Raw genomic sequence first — 22,536 nt, forward strand, 5'->3', positions numbered from 1 at the left:
AAACCATTAGCTTTTTCCAGTAAAACCATTACAAAATTCCTTTTTGTAGTGTGTTTTGGGCATTTTTCCAACAGGATTTAACATCCCACCAATAGAATCCATCACATACCAGTAGACACCATTATAGTTTCCATTAAAACCAATACAATTCCCATTATATCCATTAAAACCATTACATTTTCTATTGTGTTTTGGGCAGGGCTCTATTGATTTTTTTCAGCAGGGTATCAAGTTGTGGCAAATTTGTACTAAATGAACCAACATTTAGGCTAAATATTAGCCTAATTTACAGAGTTTCTAAAAGTAGCTACTGTAGAACATTAACCATGGTTTCACTACAAAAAGAAAAAAAACATGGCAATCACAATGGTTTGCTAAACTAACCATAGTTTAGCCATGGTATTTGTAGTAAAACTGTGGTTACCACACTTTCACTAGCATATATCCCTGCTGAAAAAAATCAATAGAGCCCTGCCCAAAACACAATAGAAAATGTAATGGTTTTAATGGATATAATGGGAATTGTATTGATTTTAGTGGAAGCTATAATGGTGTCTACTGGTGTGTGATGGATTCTATTGGTGGGATGTTAAATCCTGTTGGAAAAATGCCCAAAACACACTATAAAAAGCAATTTTGTAATGGTTTTACTGTTAAGAGCTAATGGTTTATAATGGTATTTTAATGGAAACCATTAGAATTTCTGTGATTGTTTCTATTGGGCTTCTATTGATTTTTTATTTATTTTTTAGCAGGGATGATTTTCGTAAGGGCATGGTACCTGGTAAAATTATGGAAATAGTAACACGTAGCGAATGGTCATCATAAACACATCATTATCTATGTGTTTACCACGAGAAAAGCATAATTTACTTAACGTAAACGTAACATAACGTGGTATATGTAAAATAAATACCGTTAGTTTGTTATTTTTTTAATTGAATGCTTTGAAATTGTGTTCAATATTTTGACGTTTAAGGCGCAGTTTTGCATAGATTCGCTAGATGGCGCACAAACATTTCGTGTAAATATGCAAATCTGAGGAGCGTGTTTTCATCGACCTCAAACGTAAACAATCATCTTTTTTCTACAAAAATCTGCTTAAATGCCGCATATATGTATTTTTCTGGTCATGTATTAAGTGGAGCATCTCTACTGTGAGGTTAAAGGGAAGTAAAGTGCTGTCTTGCAGGAAAAGTGTAGTGTTGACTGAACGAGTCATGTGATGTTAAATGTCACTCTTGTTCTCTGACTGAGTTGACATATGAAACTTAGTCTCAGCGGTCTGACCCGTCAGACAGGTTTGAAAGTTTCTGTTGACTTACAATGAACCTCTAACCGCTTATAGCTCACTGTGTTTTACATGAACATTAGTGACATTTTAGCTCAGGTGAGACACGCTTCTGCTCTCTGTGGGCTTCTGTTAACATACTCAACATGATCTGATGCTCAGCCAGGATTTATATCTGAATCCTTCAGGCCTAGGAGTCAAAATTAAGCATAACACACTGAAATGTAAATACACTTTAGTTTCTGAAATGGGATTATGCAATACATGCACAATAGTGACACAGCATCTGCTGTCAGAAGAAAGGCACCTGTCACAAAAGCATTTTCCTCATATTTTCATTTTGGCGGCTTAATGCATGGATTATTTGATGCGTTGAAACAGTTTCGAGGAAAAAAAACTCTAGTCATCCTCAATGTTAACTTGATTAAATTGAGGTCAAATCTATTAGAAGAGTTTCTGATTTGATTTAATTACTTAGAACAACAAGATTCAGATTAGCATTCTTACAGTTTGATTTATTCAGTTATGTTGTTTTGTCCTTGCAGTGTTACTGATAATGGTTTTAAAGTAAGTTTTCACTTGCAAGTGGCGATTGGTGAATGTTGCCATTAGCTGTAGTTCTACTCTCTTGAATAAGCATCTCACTGTTACTAGTTTCTCAAATGACTGATTAAATTCATATATGCACTTCTAATGTATTTGTGTATATATTTTCACATTTCGCAGCTTTCAAGATGTGGGCACTAAGTGGAAAATAACTACTTAACGATGAATTCTCATTTTCTACTCGACAGCAAGATCTGGATCAGAATGAGGGTGACTAAATAATAAGAAAATAGTCATTTTTGGAAACTAACCCTCAACCTATTTGACCTTTTGACCCCAAATTATTTACTACAAGATTCAAGGGCCATTCATGTAATCTAATATATTTTTATAGTATATTTCTAATATATGTGACCCTGGACCACAAAACCAGTCTTGAGTCGCTGGGATATATTTGTAGCAATAGCCAAAAATACATTGTATGGGTCAAAATGATCGATTTTTCTTTTATGCCAGAAATCATTAGGATATTAAGTAAAGATCATGTTCCATGATACTTTGTAAATTTCTTACCGTAAATATATCAAAACTTAATTTTTGATTAGTAATATGCATTGCTAAGAACTTCATTTGGACAACTTTAAAGGCAATTTTCTCAATATTTTGATTTTTTGCACCCTCAGATTCCAGATTTTCAAATATTGTCCGATCCTAACAAACCATACATCAATGGAAAGCTTATTTAACCAGCTTTCTGATTATGTATAAATCTCAATTTCGAAAAATTGACACTTAAGACTGGTTTTGTGGTCCAGGGTCACATATTATCTTTTTTTGTGTGTGTATATATATATATATCATCTAAAATTGGTTGTTTGTCATATGTTTTAATGAAATATACTTTCGAAAGGTATAATTATAATTGGATAAGTATTATAAATGTGGTTACAATCATTCATGTGATCATACAATGTAAGGTACATTACAAGAAATATTAAATGCATTAAAATTTTATAATGTAGTATGTATCAAAACCTCAAGAAAATGTTACCAATGATTTTTATTCATTTCAATGACTTTTTCCCAAGTCTACAAATCACAATTCCCTCATATATCCACATTTTCAAAGAAACCTTTAATCTTTTTCCAAGAAAAAAATGTTTTGAGAGAACGAATTAAAATATTGATCTTAATATTGATCTCTTTTAGCTTGATTTATGTTATTTTAAATTATTTTATATTTTATTATTTTGTTTTAAATTATTTCATTTTCTTACAATTTTAAATAATTTTAAATATTGTAAATAGTTTTATTTTTATTTTAAACTATTTTATTTACATTTTTAATTTTAAAATTTATTTTGAATTATTTTATAGTCATACTGCTTTAGCTCCAGTCGTGTGTCACTGGCTTGGAGACGGTTATGTGTTTAACCAGCGAGATCAGTTACTGCTATATCAACAGATGCTTGAACTTATGGACTTGCTTTAAAAACTAACTAAGTCATTTTGTCATCAGCCACCAGAAACCAGTGTTACCGCATAGCACTGATGGACAAACCCCTCCTATCTGATTCCTGTCAGATAACCCGTGTACATTTAATCAAACACGCTGCATTTCACCTCACTTCTGCCGTCATGAGGGCTAAGCTGGAGATCTTGGCTCTGGTTCTGGGCACCATCGGTCTGGTTGGGACCATCGCGGTGACCGCCATGCCCATGTGGAAGGTGACGGCCTACATCGGGTCCAACCTCATCGTGATGGAGACGCTGTGGGAGGGGTTATGGATGGCCTGCATACGGCAGGCGGACATCAACATGCAGTGCAAAGTCTACGACTCTCTGCTCATCCTGCCGGCGGACATCCAGGCGGCCCGCGGGCTCATGTGCGCCTCCATCACTCTCGCCGTCCTGGCCGTCTTGGTGTCCGTCTGCGGGATGAGGGGCACAGACTGCTGCCATGATGACACCAGGGGCAAGAACGTGATCCTGCTGGTGGGCGGGTGTCTGTTCGTGGTCGCTAGCCTCGCCACTCTTCTTCCCGTCAGCTGGTCCACTCACTCCATCATCAGAGACTTCTACAACCCGATGGTGGTGGAGGCGCAGAAGCGGGAGATTGGACAGGCGCTGTATCTGGGCTTCGCTACGTTCATGCTCCTCCTGATCGCGGGGGTGATACTGCTGTGCCGTTACAGCCCCCGTCACAGGAAGGACGAGGAGCAGAAGAAGCCGTACATCGCAGTGGAAAAGGACAAGCTGGGAATGAGCATGCTGGGACGGACACCTTCTTCTGACTCGTACCGGAAGAGTCAGTACGTCTGACAGACAGAACTGACTCACTTCACTTCAGTTTGTTTATTTGCTTTTATTTCTTTGCAAATTTTGAACTGCATTTATGTTTCTTGGCTGACTTGGCCATATGAATCAGTGTACTGAATCCTGGTTTATTACATTAAATGTTCCTCATTAACTAACTAAACACATTAGTGTCTGTTGATATGATTGTATATTATATTTTCAAAATTTTGTGTTCTTGAAATTTACTTGTGCATCCTCAAACATATGATTTACTTGCTGTTTTTAGATATTTTTTATTTAGTTTATATTCAAGTAGTAAATGAAGAATGAGACTAAACAAGCTGTCTGTCATTGTAATCTTTAAAATATGTGCATTATTTGCAAAAATAGTACATTTAGTTTGTAATTTTTAAAATCAAATATTATTTATTTACTTATAATGAAATATATTATTATTATATATTATAGTAATTGATTTATTGTGTGTGTGTGTGTGTGTGTGTCTATATGTATATATACATGATAAAGTATTTTTATTACTTATATTTATAAATAAATATTGAACTGTTATATATTATGGGAATTGATTTAGTTCTGTGTTTGTAGGAAAGTGATGACATTAACTTGTGCATCTGCAAACATGATTTACCCAGCTATTTTTATACATGTCTGAATTATGAAATTGTGAATGAGAGTAAAAAAGCTGTCAGGGTAATCTATAAAAATGCATTATTTGTGCAAAAAAAGTTATAAATTATAAAAAAAAGTATTTTTCCCCCCCTTTTATAATCAAATAGTCTATTATGTATACTTATAATACATATTGCACTGTTACATTTTATAGTAATTGTAATATTGCAATTGTAATATTAAACATTACAGTTAAAAGGAAACTATATTAAGGATCATTAAACACTAACATTGGTGTCTAAGTTGTGTGTTTCTCAAAGAAAACTGATTTGTCTTTACTATAGGTTTGAAGCATAATTCTTTAATTTCAGCATGCTACAACTTTTATTTGAAAAACAATTGCATCAGTCGTATTCAATCCACCTGACTGTATACACAAAGCAGACAGGACGAGAAAACATGGCAAAAATACTGACATGCTGTCTGCATTTGCTGATTTGCATCTGACACGCTCAAAACACTTCAAAACAATTTTAACACCCACATGCATTTATTTACTGTAAGTGAAACTAAATGTAAGCTACACTGACACTGGACTGCTGTTAGATGGATGAGATATCTACAGATGGAGACTGTGTGTGTGTTTTGACACTTAAGCCTCTCAGGTTCCACCTCCATCATTTGTCAGGTTCTAGTTCAGTATCTTACCTGGAAACGCTGTGATACCTGTAACACCTGACCTGGTGCTGAAGGAAACCGCTGTAGATCAGGGACTTCATGGGGAATTCAAGTTCAGGAACGTCTTGACAAAAAAAAAAAAAAAAAAAGTGTTTCATTTGGCAGTAACAATAGAAAAGGAAAAATCACAAATATGATCTACATTTAATATCTTGATTGTTTCTACTAGACAGCAGTGAAACCCAGTGGAAAGCAAATAGACTTTTGCTTTTGTCTTCTGCTTCTCAGATTTCTTTTAAGATCTCTCAAGAGTTTCAGAAGATTCAATATCTCAAACTGTGCTTGGATTTGCCAAGATATTGAAGCTTGCAATTATGTCAGAGATCACAATATGAACTCAAACATTTTCCTTTAAATTCTTCCAAGAGATGATCAATTAAATTATCTGAGCTTCTAAACACATTCTTTTCATATGTGACCTATTGTTTGATATTTTTTTATTTTCCTCAGGAATTTTAGGAAAAACATGAGATGAAGCTGAAACATTACTCCGAACTCAGTTAGAGTCTCCTTAGCTGTATTCATTTAACATACAGTATATTTGTGTGTATAGTTAATAAAAGCAATCACAAAGATTATACTAAATAATAATAATAATTATTTTATATTAAATAGTAGTAGTAGTAATGTATTTTTATTACTTGAGCATTAAAATTGTGTATATGCATGTTATGAAACTTCCCATTTTAATTGTTTTTTTGTTTTGTTTTTTTGTCTTTTGTAGTGTTTGATACTTTTTAGTTTGATTGGGCAAGTTGGTAAGTATTGATTTAATGTTTATTTTGTATATTATTATTATTATTATTACTATTATATAATATTATTATTATTATATTGTTTGATTGAGAAAGTATAAATTTTTATTTTATTTATTTATTTATTTTTATATTTTATTATTTTTATAGTATTATTGTGGGGGCGTTGGTCTTGAAAAGATCTTACCTTAAAAGTTACCTTTAATTACATTTTAATTATTGCTGTCAAATGATTAATCGCGATTCATCGCATCCAAAATAAAAGTTTTGTTTACATAATATGTATGTATACTGTGTATATTTATTATGTATATATAAATACATACATATGCATGTATATATTTCAGAAAAAAAATTTTTCTTTATATATTAAATATATTTATAATATAACTTTTATGAATATAATTATAGACGTAAATATATGATAATATTTTCAAAATATATACTGTATGTATGTGTATTCATATATACATACTAAATATACACAGAACATATATTATGCAAACAAAAACCTTTATTTTGTATGCGATTAATCGCGATTAATCGTTTGACAGCACTAATTTTAATTAACCATTCCTAAAGCTATATTGTATTTTGTGCTTGCATTTTGTTCTGAAGAAAATATTCATATTTAGAAGCCACCTTATGGTAGAATTTGAAAATGTCAGCCGTGGGCACGTTTGTTTGAACATTTCAAGTATCACCAGTTTCCTTAGAGCTGTTTATCAGATTCTCCAGGAGAAGGTGAACCAGTCTGTTCACATAACATCATTAACATTTTTCTTGTCTGTAAATACTTGTCATCTGGATCTTCCGGTCTCAGTTGAGAAACACCACAGTGAAGGACAGCAGCGGTACATCTGTGTCTGATCCTTCGTCGTTTTGTCCTGGCACTCGACCATCATGTCTTATGCCGGGTCTTACATGGCCAAATCCTACGCGGATAAGTCCTACTTGGACAAAACCTATGGGGGCAGTGTATACACGGGATATCCGGATGAGAAGTCGGCGAAAGAGGCGTACGATGATCAGCTGAAGCGCGAGAAGAGAAAGAGACGGGAATCCATCTGCTGCGAGGTTGTCGCGCTGATCATCGGCTTCGTCGGACTGATCGGCGTCGCCTCCGTCACGGGCCTCCCGATGTGGAAGGTCACGGCGTTCATCCAGGAGAACATCATCGTGATGGAGACGCGTTGGGAGGGATTGTGGATGAACTGCTACCGGCAAGCCAACATCCGAATGCAATGCAAAGTCTATGATTCTCTGCTGTTCCTCCCAGCTGACCTCCAGGCCGCCAGGGGTCTCATGTGCTCCTCTGTCGCTTTGACCACCTTCGCCTGCATCTTGTCAGCCGTCGGGATGCGCTGTACCCGTCTGGTAGACTCCCGTCCCAAAACCAAGCACATTGTTTTGGTGAGCGGAGGGTGTTTGTTTTTGGCTGGCTGCTTGACCACCATCATTCCCGTGTCTTGGACGGCTCATGTGATCATCCAGGACTTCTACAACCCGCTGTTAATTGACGCCCAACGTAGAGAGCTTGGAGAGGCTTTGTATATCGGATGGGTCTCTTCAGCTTTCCTTTTCTGCGCTGGGGTGATTCTGCTCTGTCGACATGCACCACGGACCCAGGATAAACAGGACATGGCTTCTGTTATGTATCGGTCCGGATCGGCTCCGTATAACTACTCCTACAGGCCCGAATACGGATACCAGCCTGCATACGGATACCAGCCTGGTTATAACTATCAACCGGCCTATTCTCCTGTCCCGACAGTTTATAACCCTCCAAGATACTGAGACACACAGTGAGTGCTGTGCTTTACCACTAAAATCTTCTATAGAGACTCCAATAAAGAAGTTGAGTTGGGAACGATCTGCATTAAGATTCAGAAGAGAGCAGGACGGATGGAGCCTCTATATGACTGTATATGTGGATGTTAGTTTTTACATACTTGATTTGAATGCATTTCCTTCTTGTCTAAAAGACTGTTTGTTATTTGCACAGAAATAATATGCAATATGTGCTAAAATTAATAACACCAACATGTGGGATATTTCCACACAGCATTTAACTGTGTATCCGTGACTTAATGTTGACTCTGTGATATGATTGTGTTTGTTTTCCACTTTGTCCATTTTTAAAGCACTGGTTTGATTTTAATTGTATTAAATAAATGTGTGAAAAGAAATGTGGATGTACTAGTTCCTGGTTTGTAGACTTAAAATATTCCCTTCCTGGATTTGATGACATCATTTTGTTGTTTTTTAAGGCAACACTGGTCGAACCAGTCGAGGTGGTTTTCCAGTGTACATTTCTCTTCTGTTGCTCCATAAGCTCAAAACATCACACCCCTAATGCAAATTCACCAGCAGACATGAGTGACACTGACTATGTGTTTGTGTGACCAGAAGAGACGTGTATGTGATCTAAGATGTAGCTGGAAAAAGTTAACGCAGCAAAATAATGTTATGATCCAAATTCTTATCTGCACTCGCTGATGAAAATGATTAAAATATCACAGTTACTGTCAGCCATCTTAAAGAGAACAGAATCTTGATTCTGTACACTGTCTGAAGAAAATGCTTAATAGTACAAAGTTTGCTAGGTTGTTGCTAGATGTTCTGAGTAATGTTGTTATGTTATTGCTAGGTTGTTCTGCATAGCAACATTCTAAAAACACTCAGCATTAAATGGAATTGCAAAGATACACAAAGGTTGCTAAGATGTTGCTATGCAGCTGCTAAGGTGTTTTGAGCAGCATACTAAAAACAGCTCAGAACCCCTAAGCAGCTGCATAGCAACATCCTGGCAACCGCACAGTAGCATTCTAAAAAGGTAGAACCCCTTTGCAGCTGCATAGCAACACCTTAGCAAACACATAGTAACATTCTAAAAAAAAAAAAATAGAACCCCTTTGCAGCTGCATAGCAACATTCTAAAAACTACTCAGAACCCCATAGCAACTGCATAGCAACACCCTAGTAACTGCATAGTAACATTCTATAAAGCACTCAAAACCCCTAAGCAGCTGCATGGCAACACATTAGCAACCTCATAGTAACATTCTAAAAAAAAAAAAACATTTAGAATTACTTTGCAGCTACACAGCAACATTCTAAAAACTAATCAGAACCCCTCCGTAGCTGCATAGCAACACCCTACTACACTCTAAAAAATGCTGGGTTAAAAACAACCCATGCAGCGCTGGGTGAAATATGAACAAATCCAGCAACTGGGTTGTTTTGACCCACAGCGATTAGGTTAAATGTTTATTTAACACAGCTATTGCTTTACAATTACTATATTTCAAGCTTAAAATTAACCCAAAATAGGATGGAAATTAACATTTATTTATATGTTCAATAAATGAACATGCATTAATTAGTTGAATAAATAATAATTAAATAATAAATAAAAAAAATAAAAAAATTGCTTATTAATAAATGTTCACCTTTTGATTTTTGCTGATGCCTCTAGTAATTATGCGTCTGATTTTTAATTTACAACCTATTTTGGGTTCATTTTAAGCCAGCCGTATAGTAATTTTTAAACAACAGTTGAGCTAAATAAAACTACCCAGAAGGTTGGGTTAAACATTTAACCCAACCGCTGGGTTTGTCCATATTTGACCCAGCGCTGGGTTGTATTTAACCCAGCATTTTTTAGAGTGTAGCAACCGCATAGTAACATTCTATAAAGCACTCACAACCCAGTAGCAGCGGCATAGTAACACCCTAGCAACCACTTAGTAGCATGCTAAGAAGCACTCGGCATCGAATGGAACTACAAAAATGGTCGACTGTATAAAGGTTGCTAAGGTGTTGCTATGCAGCTGCTAAAGAGTTGTAAATGTTTTTTTTTAGAATGTTACTATGCGGTTGCTTATGCTCTGAGTGGTACTTAGCATGTTGCTATGTGGTTGCTTTCTGTGGTTCCCTGAGAACACCTTAGCATCCGTGTAGCAACATGCTAGAAACCACTCAGCATCAAACTGAATTTTAAAAGTACTGAAAGACTGTTTGCAGAGCAGAAATGACACACTTTTCATCTTTAACTAAAGGTAAAACATCAACATGATCAGCTGACTTCAAAAAAAGGTTCTTCTGAACATTTCAGACAGCAATTTAATGAGCCACAACACCAGTGGTGTTAAACATTGACAGCAGTCCAGAGCTGTTGTGTGTTTGCTCGTATCTGGCTGTTCAGTAACCCCTTCAGCTGCATTTCCTCACTTAACAGGATCTCCGCCAGAAAACGCTGCCTGCTGAGCAAACATCAACACGGCTACGAGCTCCTCCCTCTCCTCCCCCAGTGACACAAAACCAGACACAAACACTCGCAGGGGGGATATGATTTCATAGCAACCAGCCCCGGCGTTCCCTCCCTCCCCTGAGCGAGAGGGCGTAGGCTGGGAACAGGTGAACACCTATCAGCTCCCATTCCAGCGGGATGCAAAACCTCACAGTCGAAACCAGTCCTCACTCTTCAGACTTCTGGAATCATGGCGAATGGCGCCCTGGAGATCGTGGGAATGTGTGTGAGCCTGCTCGGCCTCATTGGGGTGGCGGCCAGCACCGGGATGCCGATGTGGCGGGTGACGGCATTCATCGGAGAGAACATCATCGTGATGGAGACCCGCTACGAGGGCTTGTGGATGAACTGCTTTCGGCAGGCCAACATTCGGATGCAGTGTAAGGTGTATGACTCTTTACTAGCGCTGTCTCCAGACCTCCAGGCTGCTCGGGGGCTCATGTGCTGCTCCGTGGCGTTGACCGGGCTGGGTTTACTAATCGCCATTGCCGGGATGAGGTGCACGGCATGCATCCAAGGGAATGACCGCGCCAAGCGGATGGTTCTGATCATCGCTGGCTGCATGATCCTAGCGGGCTGCCTCTGCTGCATCATCCCCATCTCCTGGACCGGACACGCCATCATCCAAGACTTCTACAACCCCTTGCTCATCGACGCCCAGCGTAGAGAACTCGGGGAGGCATTGTACATCGGTTGGGTGTCATCTGCCTTCTTATTCGCCGGCGGGTGCATATTCACCTGCTGCAGCGGCCCCCTGGACAAGGGCCCGGATCCGAGGTACATGTACACCAGGAATGCGCCCTATGTGGCCTATCAACCGCAACCCGTGGCCTACCACCCTCAGCCCCGTTCGGTGTACAGTTACCCGTCCGGGCCACCGTCGTTCATCGAGCAGTCGTACCAACCGTCCAGACAACAGTCGTTCATACAGCCGTCCCGACATCCGTCCCGACATCCGTCCGCCCGCAGCGCCGTGGCTTATCTCTGAAATCCAGCTGGACGTTTCACAGACTTGTGTGTTTGTGCTTGTGTGTGTGTTAGAGAGAGATGGAAAGGACGAACTTCTAACCAAAAGTTTTTAAAAAAGAATATTTGGAAAAAATGTTTTATGTAAGTTAGTCCTACATTTCATTTTTTCCCCCTGTTTCATACTTGGTAATGTTTTTGGCTACATTTAGATGTTATTTGTACTCATATCTATGCAGGAGCATGTGACAGATGGAAAGGACTTTTAACCAAAGCTTTTTTTACACAAGGTAAAAAATACTATTTGGAAATATTTAAATGGTTTTAAATGTAACAAACTTGGGCCTACATTTATTTTTTCCTGTTTCTTTCTTAGGAATGTTTTTTAATACCATTTCTACTTTGGCTTTTTAAATGTCTAAGTAGGAGGAAATGAGAGATGAAAGGATGGACTTCTAACCAGAGGTGTTACAAAAAGAAAATTTTGGGGGGAAAAAATAATAATAAGATTTTAAATGTAACTAATTTAGGCCTACATTTCAGATTTTTCTGTTTCTTGGAAATGTTTTTGACAGAATTTAAATATAGTTTCGATGGCATTTTTAAAATATGTAAGTAAGAGAACTTTGAGAACTGTGAGATGAAGAATTGTTTTAAAGATTACTTGTTGTTATTTTACGATTCATTGTGAAGTACAGATCATACCTCAGGATGTTGTAAAGTATGTTACTTGAGGTATTTTTGTATTATCTGAAAGCTGTCTAAAATAGAAACAAGGAAATAAGTGTTTAATATTCAGATGTTATGTTTTTTTATGTAAATATCAAAGCACAAAACAATGATTTAACTCAATAAACAAGTTTAAAAATATCCTTAATGATGAGATATTTACTATTCCTCCATATCTTTCTGCAATTACAAGTAGTTTTAAAAGATAGTGTTCTGGTTTCTGCTGTGTATGTGCACAGTAATAGTTCTCAGAAGAAATCTGTTCATCTCTATGCTTCAGAGGACATGTTTTCTCAAAAAGTCACGGGATCTGAGTTACAGGCAGGTGCTGAATTTGGAGGTTTAGTTCAGCTCAGTGCGTTCAAGATCTTTATGCCCTGCAGCTTCAAATAAAAAAAAAACCGCAGTGAAATGTAAGACGCCTATTGTCTTGAGCGTCTCTGACACACCCAGAGAATGAGTCACACAAGAGCTGCTTGTTAGTGTAGTAGAGCTACAACAGAACCAGGAAACGGATCCGAACTATTTGCTGTTCAGCTCGGAAAACAGAGAAATACACACCCACACATGAAAACTGAACTAGCAGCTTTAAAGTTTGAACTGCATACTTTTGGACAGACTGGTGTGAGACCTGTTTTACTGAGAACTATTATAACTAGACCAGGGTTTTTTTGTATCCGATGAAATATAGCATATTGAATGAAAATAATTATATAAATAAATCTTTGCCTTAGTGCAAAATTGGTGACCTTTGCTGTGAGGCATTTTAAGGAATCGTAGATTAATTTTTTTTTTTTTTTTAGTATTGTTTATACTATTCTAGTACGTTAGCTTTATTTATTTATTTTCAGTTTTTATTTTCAGCTTTGTTTTAGTAATCTTATGTGCTATTTTTATTATTATTTTTTTTTTAATATTTCTATTTAGCTTACATTTATTTTATTTCAGTTTTAGAAACATTACTTCACCTTAAACTTATATTATTTCAGTTAGTTAAATTATTTCTAATATCCATTTAAGTTTCATCTTTCATCTTACAGTATATTTGTGACCCTGGACCTCAAAACCAGTCTTAAGTCGCTGGGGTATATTTGTAGCAATAGCCAAAAATACATCGTATGGGTCAAAATTATAGATTTTTCTTTTATGCCAAAAATCATTAGGATATTAAGTAAAGATCATGTTCCATGAAGATATTTACTAAAATTTCCTACCGTAAATATATCAAAACTTCATTTTTGATTGATAATATGCATTGCCAAGAACTTCATTTGGACAACTTTAAAGGTGATTTTCTCAATATTTAGATTTTTTTGCACCCTCAGATTCCAGACTTTCAGTTGTATCTCGGCCAAATATTGTCCGATCCTAACAAACCATACATCAATGGAAATCTTATTTATTCAGCTTTCAGATGATGTATAAATCTCAAAAAGAATTTGTGGTCCAGGGTCACATTTATATTTTATTTCAATTAACAAAAAATATTTTAATGGTTTTAGTTAACAACAACAACATAGGCAGCAACTTGTCTGATGAGATTCTTTTGTTGTCGTCCTTCATGCAGAATGCAATCCCAGAATGCACTGTGATGAGCTCATTGAAGAAAAAAATATAAATGCATTTGCATTTGATTTAATACTAAACAATACTGGTAAAACATAGTTGAGTAATTAAAAATGTAATTCCAGTGAGAATACTTCTTCTGTTTTTTAGTTAGCTAGGTTACCTGAGTGGATAGTAAACAGCAAGACAGCTCACTGGGTTTTAAATCAGAGGTATTATGTAATATGCACTGTGGTGGCCTCAGTTCAGGTTGCTAATGCAAAATATGTGGGTCATCACCAGGCAGAAGTGACCCAGACTATAATACTGAAGTCATTGGTAAAGCTAACTACAGCTTGTGCTTTGGATAAAATGTATGCATAATAAATGACAATAATGACAGTAAAAACAGATAATGCTTTTAGCAGCAACCAAACATAGTTAAAAAAAAAAAAAAAACTGTAGGTTGCTGCCCAGTTAGTCACAGACTATACACTTTTTATGTTTAATGTAAGAGAGGGCGCAGTCATATTTGTTGGAGGCTTCCGGTGTCATTGGCTTCCATTTATTTCAGCTGTACAAAAACAGCATGTTTGCGGCTTGATATTGTAAACTGGTATTTCCTATTATATGATTTTAATTCATCATCGTAATCATAAACACACTGGTTTGCAGCACAAATAGTTTTACCGTTTACTGCACTTTGTTATTCTTCTAGATACTAGTATAGTGGATAAATATCCGGAAGTCTTGACATAAAATAGCTTACTTCTTCGTTGCCTCATAAGGTGGATAAAGGACACTCGATCAGCTTCCAAAGCGCTAGTTAAACAGCCCTGACAGAACTAACTTACCTGTAACCAGATTGGCGCAGCGCCTCCCTCTAGTGTTGAAGTGTCAGAATGTTATAACTTTCTTAGTCAAGGTCATCTGTTCATTTGAGAGAGTGTGTTTGTTTATGTGAGAGAGACCTTGTTGACAACATATATGACCACTGGACAGTAAACGCACCATCAGCATCTCCACTTACCCTCATCTTCCTCAACCAATCAGATGCCACTTTCCCATAACAAAGAGAGTAAGTTTGTCATTATTCAAAGCATAAAATACAACACTCATATGGACTGCCGTTTAATCTGGGAACAACATTTACTACATCTAACAACACACCTGTGTTTTACTAACAGACTCCAGACCTCTGGATTTGGACATTAAATCGCTGGCCAACAGGATTATCTTTGTTCAGAACAGGGTGAGTGGATTCATTCATTTGTTCAGGGTAGTTTGCTGTCATTTGAGGAGATGTTCATTCAGGACATGTTCTTCAGAAAAAAGAAAAAAAAGAAAAACCTTAGGTAGAGTACAACAGAATTAAACATTTGATTAAGACACGAATTGAGCATTTACATAATTTTATGCAAATGAAAATGAGTCTGTTAAAGGAAAATGAACATTCTGTTTAATAGGTCAAGGTTTACTCCAGATATACCCTGTTGGTAGATGCAATAACTACACCATCATGAGGCTGGAAGCATCTTTATCTATTCAAATGTAGCCATACTAATCACAATTGACAACAGTAATATCTTGATACATTATTATTACAAACGAAACAAAAAAAAAAAAAAAAAAAAAATTCTATGTGAATGTATTGTAAAATATAATTTATTCCTGTGATCAAAGCTGAATTTTCAGCATCATTACTCCAGTCTTCAGTGTAACACGATCCTTCAGAAATCATTCTAATATACTGATTTGCTGCTCAAGAAACATTTTTATTATTATCAATGTTGAAAATCATTGTGCTGCTTCATGTTTGTATGGGAATCATGATACATTTTCAAAGAAGCAGCATTTATTTAAATATTTAAAAAATATTTTGCAACATGAATAAAAAATTAACTGTAACTTTTGATCAATTTAATGCATCCATGCTAAATAAAAACATTAATTTACTAAAAATCATTACAATATTTGCAATGCAATGGAATGTTTCTAAAATTGAACACTAAAGCAAAAAGATATAGAGCAAGCAAATGATACATAACCATGCATCTTAGAACAAATGTTGTGACTATTGCACAGTACTGTAAATCACAAATAGTTTTATATAGGCTATTTATTATAGTATATATTTTGGCAGTGGCTCCTAAAAGTGTAAAATTGCCATAATGCTGTTTGCATTTAAAAGCATTTGTCTGGTGCTGTTAAAAACCTGACTGATTAAATGCCAGAAGCGCCCTGTGCCAAAGACCCCTCATGTAAATTTCAAAACCAATTATGTCTGTTTCTCTACTTTTAGGAAAACTGATGACATAGTCAAAAGCGTGCGAGTCTGAGGTCAATGATGGTTCAGGGCAAGTGTGAACTCATCGCTCTGTGTCTGGGCATCATCGGTCTGATCGGCGCGGTGGCCATCACAGGCCTTCCCATGTGGAAAGTGACAGCGTTCATCGGTGAGAACATCATCGTGATGGAGACGCGCTGGGAGGGTCTGTGGATGACGTGCTTCAGACAGGCCAACATCCACATGCAGTGCAAAGTCTACGACTCTCTGCTGTTCCTGCCGCCGGACCTGCAGGCGGCCCGCGGGTTGACGTGTTGCGCTCTGGCTCTGTCTGGAGTCGGGCTGCTCGTGTCTCTCGTAGGCCTCCGTTGCATGTCGTGTCTCAGGGATCAACCGCGGGCCAAAAGCCTCATTGCAATGGCCGCGGGGGTGATGCAGATTTTAGCGTCCGTTTGCGTGATCATCCCAGTCTCCTGGATGGCCCACACCATCATTAGAGACTTCTACAACCCTCTACTGATTGATGCTCAGCGCAGGGAACTAGGAGAGGCGCTGTATATCGGTTGGGTAACTAGTGCTTTTCTGTTGGCGTCTGGAATTATATTTCTCTGTCGTCGTGTTGATCCAAAACCAGGCTCATTTCATGCTCGTCCACCAACTAACAAACCCATTTTAAACCGCTTCCAGACCTTTAACTCTATAAGACACCAGCCTTTGGTCCAGAGCAACAGTCTTTCCATTCAACAGCTTTCGCCATCCGCGTTCAGCTACGCCATTACGCCCTCTAGTGGCCAACATTCACCCTACAGCATGCAGGCCATGGCCATGGGGTCTTTAGTGTACAGTCAGAATGGTCAGAATCCGAACTATTATGGCCAAAATGTGATGCAGTACGTACCCAGGAACACACATTACCCGCATCAGCTTTCCACGCACTTTAAAGGAAGCGACGGCAGCGATCCGTACGCTTCATACGCCACCGGATCCACGTTTCATCCTGTGCCGCAGAATCCGCTCTTCTTAGGGTACAACTACTCCAGGGTGCAGTCGTACTGCTCGGACAGTAGCTCTGGATTGCGTATATAAGTGTTTTTGATGTATTTCAACATTTTGTTTTTTAAATTAAAAAAACAAATATGGTCAGAAAGTTTTGTGGGGATATGAAGCTCTTCAAGGCGGTGACCTTTTTCATCCCAAAGCCCCCCATTGTCAAAGACAATATTTTAAAATTTCATAATTAATATTCTCCTCTTTTTTATTTATTTATTTATTTTCAGCCAAAGAGAGTGGTAGTATGTCAAAATAATTAAATAAAATAATTATAAAGAATTTTTATATAGGCTATATTCCATTATTCTAGAAATTTCAATGATTCAATGTTCTTCTGGTTTTACACTTTTTTTTATTACCAATTAATTTACATTACTTTTTAGTCACTTTTTTTTAATTAATTTTTTTTAACTCAAATAGTAACTTCTACCCAATAAAATATTTTAGAGCTTGATATAACTACAAAAATATGTATATAAATTTAATAAATATCCTCTTTTTTTTAAAGATTTTATTAATTTTCATTACTTTTGCAGGTCTTTTTTTTCTTTTTTTTTTCTCCATCATATCCAGGTTTTACATTAATTCTTTCATACCCAAGACTGTGAGAAGCTTGGATCTTAAATAAAAATGGCAGATTAAAATCTTGATTTTTTTAAGATGTTGTAGTTTGTTTTTAGATTGTCTTATTTTAAGATATCTTGTGCCCTGCTTGGAAGTCTAGTAGTTTGAAAGAGAGACTAAGAACAATATACAGTATGCAATGCAAGCAAAATAAATCCCAACTTGTTATTTTTATTAAAGTAGAAATTTTGCTAGTGCTTTATTTTTTCATAGGGCTCTTAAAAGTGTGAAATGGATTTATATTTTTGCCTGTCTGCTGTTTTCACAGCTGAGAACAGAAGCTATTGAAGGTTTTGTGACTGGTGTCATTTTCCTGCAGCCATGAGCAGCTGCCATTGAATGTCAATACTAACGTAAACCACCCGTACTCCAGGTAAAACTGTTAATGGATGCCGAGCTGAAGTTATGAACTCAATACTACAGTTGTTTGTTATGCCAACTGCATTCAGCCCCCATAAACAACCTCTGTTTCACATTGGGGCATGTGGACAGCAAACACTGAATCAGCATACGGCACAACAAACTGGTGGTGCATATTTGCTGGCAGTTAAGAAGCAGTGTGTTATTCTCTAAATAAACAGCTGTGAGTTTGTCCCGGAGCTGAGAACATGACAATATTTGAAGAGATGCCATGTGAATCTCCCATCATTCTCTGCTTTTGGCAAACAGAGGAATAAAATCATACTGCATCATGTACTTTTTTTTGTATTGCCCCTTACAAATGTGTGTAAATTATGCATTGTTTTCCAAGTCTGCTGTTTCTATCAAATGTGGCTTTGAGAGAGAATAATGTATTAAATAGAGAAGATCGGGGTTAGTTGTCACAAGGGATATTTTAGTTTTGACTCCAAAGTTCAATGGTTCGAATGTGATTTTTTGTGTTTCATTGTTGTTTCTTTGTTTAATTTTCCTGAAGGCTCTTATTGACTTTCAAAAACAATGTTATCACTTGCCCTGACCTCCTCTACTTATTATAATGATTAACCAGTAGATGGCCTTAAAGGGATGCTTCACCTTCAGTTGGTCCTCATTGACTCGTGTTTTTTCCTCCTCCATACTATGGAAGTCAATGGGGACCAGCAACTGAAAGTTAGCTATTCCGTTAAGTATGGGAATTGAATCTTTTTTGTTGCTGGCATTTTATAAATTGTAAATTGCACTGGAATTATTTTATAGAGATTTTTCCTTCTGTTACACTATAAAGAAATATAAAATGACAACAAGAATTTATTATAATTCACAGTCAAGTATGTTGTCAAAGTAGTGTTAAACATCCTGTAGAAAGACATGATCTGGCTTTATTTACTGGGGCTGAACTGTATCTTTTCTTTCTAAATGATCTGTGATCCAGATCCTGTCTCTGTAATCCCTCTAATGCTGTATAAACCCACTGTCACAATGACCTAAAGGATATGAGTAATCACCTTCTAAACCAGATCCAGAGTTTTGAAAGCTCTCGCAGTCTGTGGAAAGTTAAAACACACCAGTTTTGATTTGACTTGTTGATATTTGTGGGGGAAAACAAAATTATGATAGGCTACTTCTCGAAGTAGATGTATTGGCAGGTAGATTTCTTACGCGATCGACTCGTTCAAACGAATCGGTTGAGTGAAGATTCAATGACGCTGAATTCGGAACAGCGCACTATCATAATACTACTCTTAGGTAGTACGCTATTCCAAAAGCAGCCGCAGGCGAATCTGATCGAATCATTTTTAACAGAACTTGTTTATAAGATTCGAGTCATTGGAATGAATCAAATCTCTGCTCCATCGCTTCACACATAAAGTTCTCACAGATGCCTCCGCGCACTTCTCTCCTGACCTGTATGTTTTCTTTGACTTTTTAAAATATAAGATTTTTATTATTTTTTTTATTATTAAAAGTAGGTCAAACTGCTGTTGAGTAAGGTGTCTTCCACCAAATCACAGACAGCGAGTGACGGATAAACGGGTATTTAATCCGCTGGCAGATGTGCGTTTCCATCAGAGCTCCGGCACAAGATTTAATCATTTCCTCGGTGTACCAAAGAGCAAAGACGTTGTCGAGGTCGACTGCTGCCAGATTTGAAGTTAATCTTCACAAGGGACCCATGTTTGCGCTCAGTTGAGCCCGTGCGCTCTCGGTCTCTGTCGGCACCGTTATGTCCTGAGAGCACCGCGGGAGGGATGCTCATTCACGGTGACTTATTCTGGAAAGTGATGCCCAGTTAGCACCTATGGATGTGAGGATGGGTGACTCCCAGCAGTACGAGTGAGTGGAAAGATGCTGCTCGGATGGAAATTATTCCTGTATGGATACAAAAAGAAGAAGGACATGGATGTTGAATGTTCCTCCTGCAGGTGCAGCATGCTGAAGGGGACAGGTGTGAGCTTCGTCCTGCTGTGTCTGATGGCAGAGGTCAGTCTCAGCGCGCAGCAGGTCTTGAGAATCGGTGAGTAGGAAAACCTTTATTAATAACAGCTGTGTGCTTTTATCTGTGAATTTACATTTCTAGATGCATTTTTGTTGTTGCTTATTTTGCCTATTTCGGCAATATTTAAACTCTTAAAATGAGTCTGAATGTCAGTGCATTAGATAACAAACTAGAAATCAACTTCTTTAGGTTTTGTTGCTAAGTGTCACATGCCTGAAATACTCACTTCTATGCAATGAAAGTATAATTTTGGTCTATTTATCCACGTATAAAAGTAGTTGGACACTTAAGTCACTTAAAAAAAGTGACTTATTTTATTAGATTAGATATCAAAAAAGTTACATTTATTTAAAAGAAGTAGCTTAGGTTATAGCACAAGCATATTTTGCAAGCAGAATATTCACTGAAAAGAAGTAAACTGTTAATTGAATTTTCTTTGTAAATAAAACAAAGATTATTGGAGTATGCTTTACAAGAAAATAGCCTACTATTTCAGTCTGCTTCAAAATTTCATTAAACTTAATGTGTTGTTGTGGTTTCTTTGTTTATAACTTGTGAAATTTACAAGCATTTCACAAGCAAATCATACAACAAATGTTTTTTTTTGTTTGTTTTTTTAGTGTATTTTAATAAAACAATGGCTATAACGACACCTGTGTGAATATGAAAAGAACTGACTTGATAAATCCACTTAAAATCATTCAAAGCGCTGTTGATTGACAGTAATTGAGTAACATTGATGAAGAAGATTTTGGTTCATTTTATGCAGATGCAATTTGATATGTTCTAGTGCTGTCAAGCGATTAATCGCGATTAATCACATACAAAATAAAAGTTTTTGTTCGCATAATATGTGTGTGTTCTGTGTATATATTTTTTATGTATATATAAACACATCGTGATTAATCGTTTGACAGCACTAATATTTTCTTATCAAATGCAATGACATTCAGACATTTGGTGCAACTTGAGTTAGTTTTTCTTGACAAAACCTTGAAGCCTGAATTAATTTCGGTGACTTTTGGATTGCATTTGGTTTTTCTTATTAGAAAATGATTGATCTTTTGTTATGTCAAGCTGTGGTTGACACTGGTGAGTGCAATTCTTGTTGGGTATAAACTAGATTTATCTACTTGGAATTGAAGTTGAGTCTTATGATCACATTGGCCCAATTTGAACTTGGCCATGCATATAACAGACTATCATTCATAAGTTCTCAACCTGAGTCATTAGTTTGTGTTTGTATGTCTTTGAAAATGGTTGTGCAAGAGATAACATTGATGTCTATTCCTTCTAATCCTGATTTGTCAGTCCTGATGTCTGTTGAGAGATAAAGCATGGACAGATATGCTGAAATGCAGAGGTCAAACCTCTGTTAACAGTTTCTTATGATCTGTTGGGGGTTTATTGACCCTGAGGTTTCTAATTTAATGCACTTCGGTCATGAATGTCATAAGTTTGTTGATGCATAACTCATGTAAAGATTGTGTGGTATTGTTTGGGCGTTAATAGTGAAGTCATGTTATTTAACCAGTTAAATAACAGTTAGAATGATTAGTATCAGAGGCGGTTAATAATTCTCTTTGAGGTCTTTTCATAATGTTCTTTGTGTGTTTAATCCGCCTGTATAATTTCTCCTGGTTTGAGGTCGAATCTAATCTTTGTTTCTCTGCAACCCTTTAATCTGCTCCATATGGCTGATGTTTCAATTAGTCCTCTCAGCTTTTGCTTGGTTAGAAACCCAGTAGCTGGGTGATACTGGAAAATCGCCCCCGTTAAGCATGTTAAACGAGCTGGGCTAATCTGCTTTCTGCTCAGAGACCCTCAGAGTGAGGACTGACGCCCGGCATCCAGAAAAACCCCTCAAAACACTGCGAGGATGCATGAGCTTAGCAGTTTGATTGAGAAATGTAGAGTATTAACAGTTCGGTTATGAGATGCTGTCTACAATTTATGGTGTGAAAAGATGAGTTTATGACTCTAAACTAGAAAAACTAGAAAACTAGAAAAGAGATGTCCAGGTCACATTTCACCTTAAAATCAAAACACTCAAAATCAAATCAATTTTGTATAGAAAATAATCATTTATATTGCTAATGATTTAATTGTTTTGTTTTGATTTGTATTGAAATATTTTATTTATATTTATTCTAAATATTTTATTTTTAAATTGTTTTATAATAATAAATAATACACTTACAGTATATTATACATCAATAAATATATAATACATTTGTTTATAGTATATATTGTAGTATATACATTTATTTGCATTATTATAATAACTATTTTGGGGGGTTAAATGGGTTTATATATATATATATCGTTTTTTGTTTTTTTTATTATGTT

General features: G+C 36.6%; 5 protein-coding genes across 6 annotated transcripts in view; all 5 read left to right on the plus strand.

Annotated features, from left to right (window-relative positions):
• The first annotated feature begins 1,032 nt into the window (after positions 1-1,032).
• LOC131520372 (claudin-8-like) lies at positions 1,033-5,026 on the plus strand. 2 transcript variants are annotated; one of them, XM_058744562.1, is made up of 3 exons: positions 1,033-1,068; positions 2,018-2,107; positions 3,357-5,026. In XM_058744562.1, exon 3 carries the CDS (start codon positions 3,389-3,391, stop codon positions 4,157-4,159), a length of 771 nt encoding a protein of 256 aa, XP_058600545.1. In that variant the 5' UTR covers positions 1,033-1,068; positions 2,018-2,107; positions 3,357-3,388; the 3' UTR covers positions 4,160-5,026. The 2 variants fall into 2 exon arrangements, with proteins under 2 accessions (XP_058600545.1, XP_058600546.1); XM_058744563.1 differs by lacking the exon at positions 1,033-1,068 and adding an exon at positions 1,244-1,301.
• On the plus strand, positions 1,041-17,378 carry cldn8.3 (claudin 8.3). The gene is made up of 6 exons (XM_058744555.1): positions 1,041-1,068; positions 2,018-2,107; positions 6,228-6,261; positions 14,780-14,888; positions 14,998-15,062; positions 16,113-17,378. Exon 6 carries the CDS (start codon positions 16,155-16,157, stop codon positions 17,181-17,183), a length of 1,029 nt encoding a protein of 342 aa, XP_058600538.1. The 5' UTR covers positions 1,041-1,068; positions 2,018-2,107; positions 6,228-6,261; positions 14,780-14,888; positions 14,998-15,062; positions 16,113-16,154; the 3' UTR covers positions 17,184-17,378.
• On the plus strand, positions 7,088-8,447 carry cldn8.2 (claudin 8.2). The gene has a single exon (XM_058744557.1). The coding sequence runs from the start codon at positions 7,162-7,164 to the stop codon at positions 8,053-8,055; it is 894 nt and encodes a 297-aa protein (XP_058600540.1). The 5' UTR covers positions 7,088-7,161; the 3' UTR covers positions 8,056-8,447.
• Positions 10,628-12,406, plus strand: cldn8.1 (claudin 8.1). Its single transcript, XM_058744560.1, has one exon. The coding sequence runs from the start codon at positions 10,761-10,763 to the stop codon at positions 11,556-11,558; it is 798 nt and encodes a 265-aa protein (XP_058600543.1). The 5' UTR covers positions 10,628-10,760; the 3' UTR covers positions 11,559-12,406.
• Positions 17,379-19,593: 2,215 nt separating the features above from the next.
• grik1b (glutamate receptor, ionotropic, kainate 1b) overlaps positions 19,594-22,536 on the plus strand; it is a 30,871-nt gene continuing 27,928 nt past the window's right edge. Inside the window, exon 1 of the mRNA XM_058744529.1 lies at positions 19,594-20,205. Within this exon, the coding sequence (XP_058600512.1) occupies positions 20,037-20,205 (169 nt within the window). The 5' untranslated portion in view covers positions 19,594-20,036. The remainder of the gene's footprint in view (positions 20,206-22,536) is intronic.

Source organism: Onychostoma macrolepis, chromosome 15, assembly GCF_012432095.1.
Source record: "Onychostoma macrolepis isolate SWU-2019 chromosome 15, ASM1243209v1, whole genome shotgun sequence".
NCBI classification, from domain to species: domain Eukaryota; kingdom Metazoa; phylum Chordata; class Actinopteri; order Cypriniformes; family Cyprinidae; genus Onychostoma; species Onychostoma macrolepis.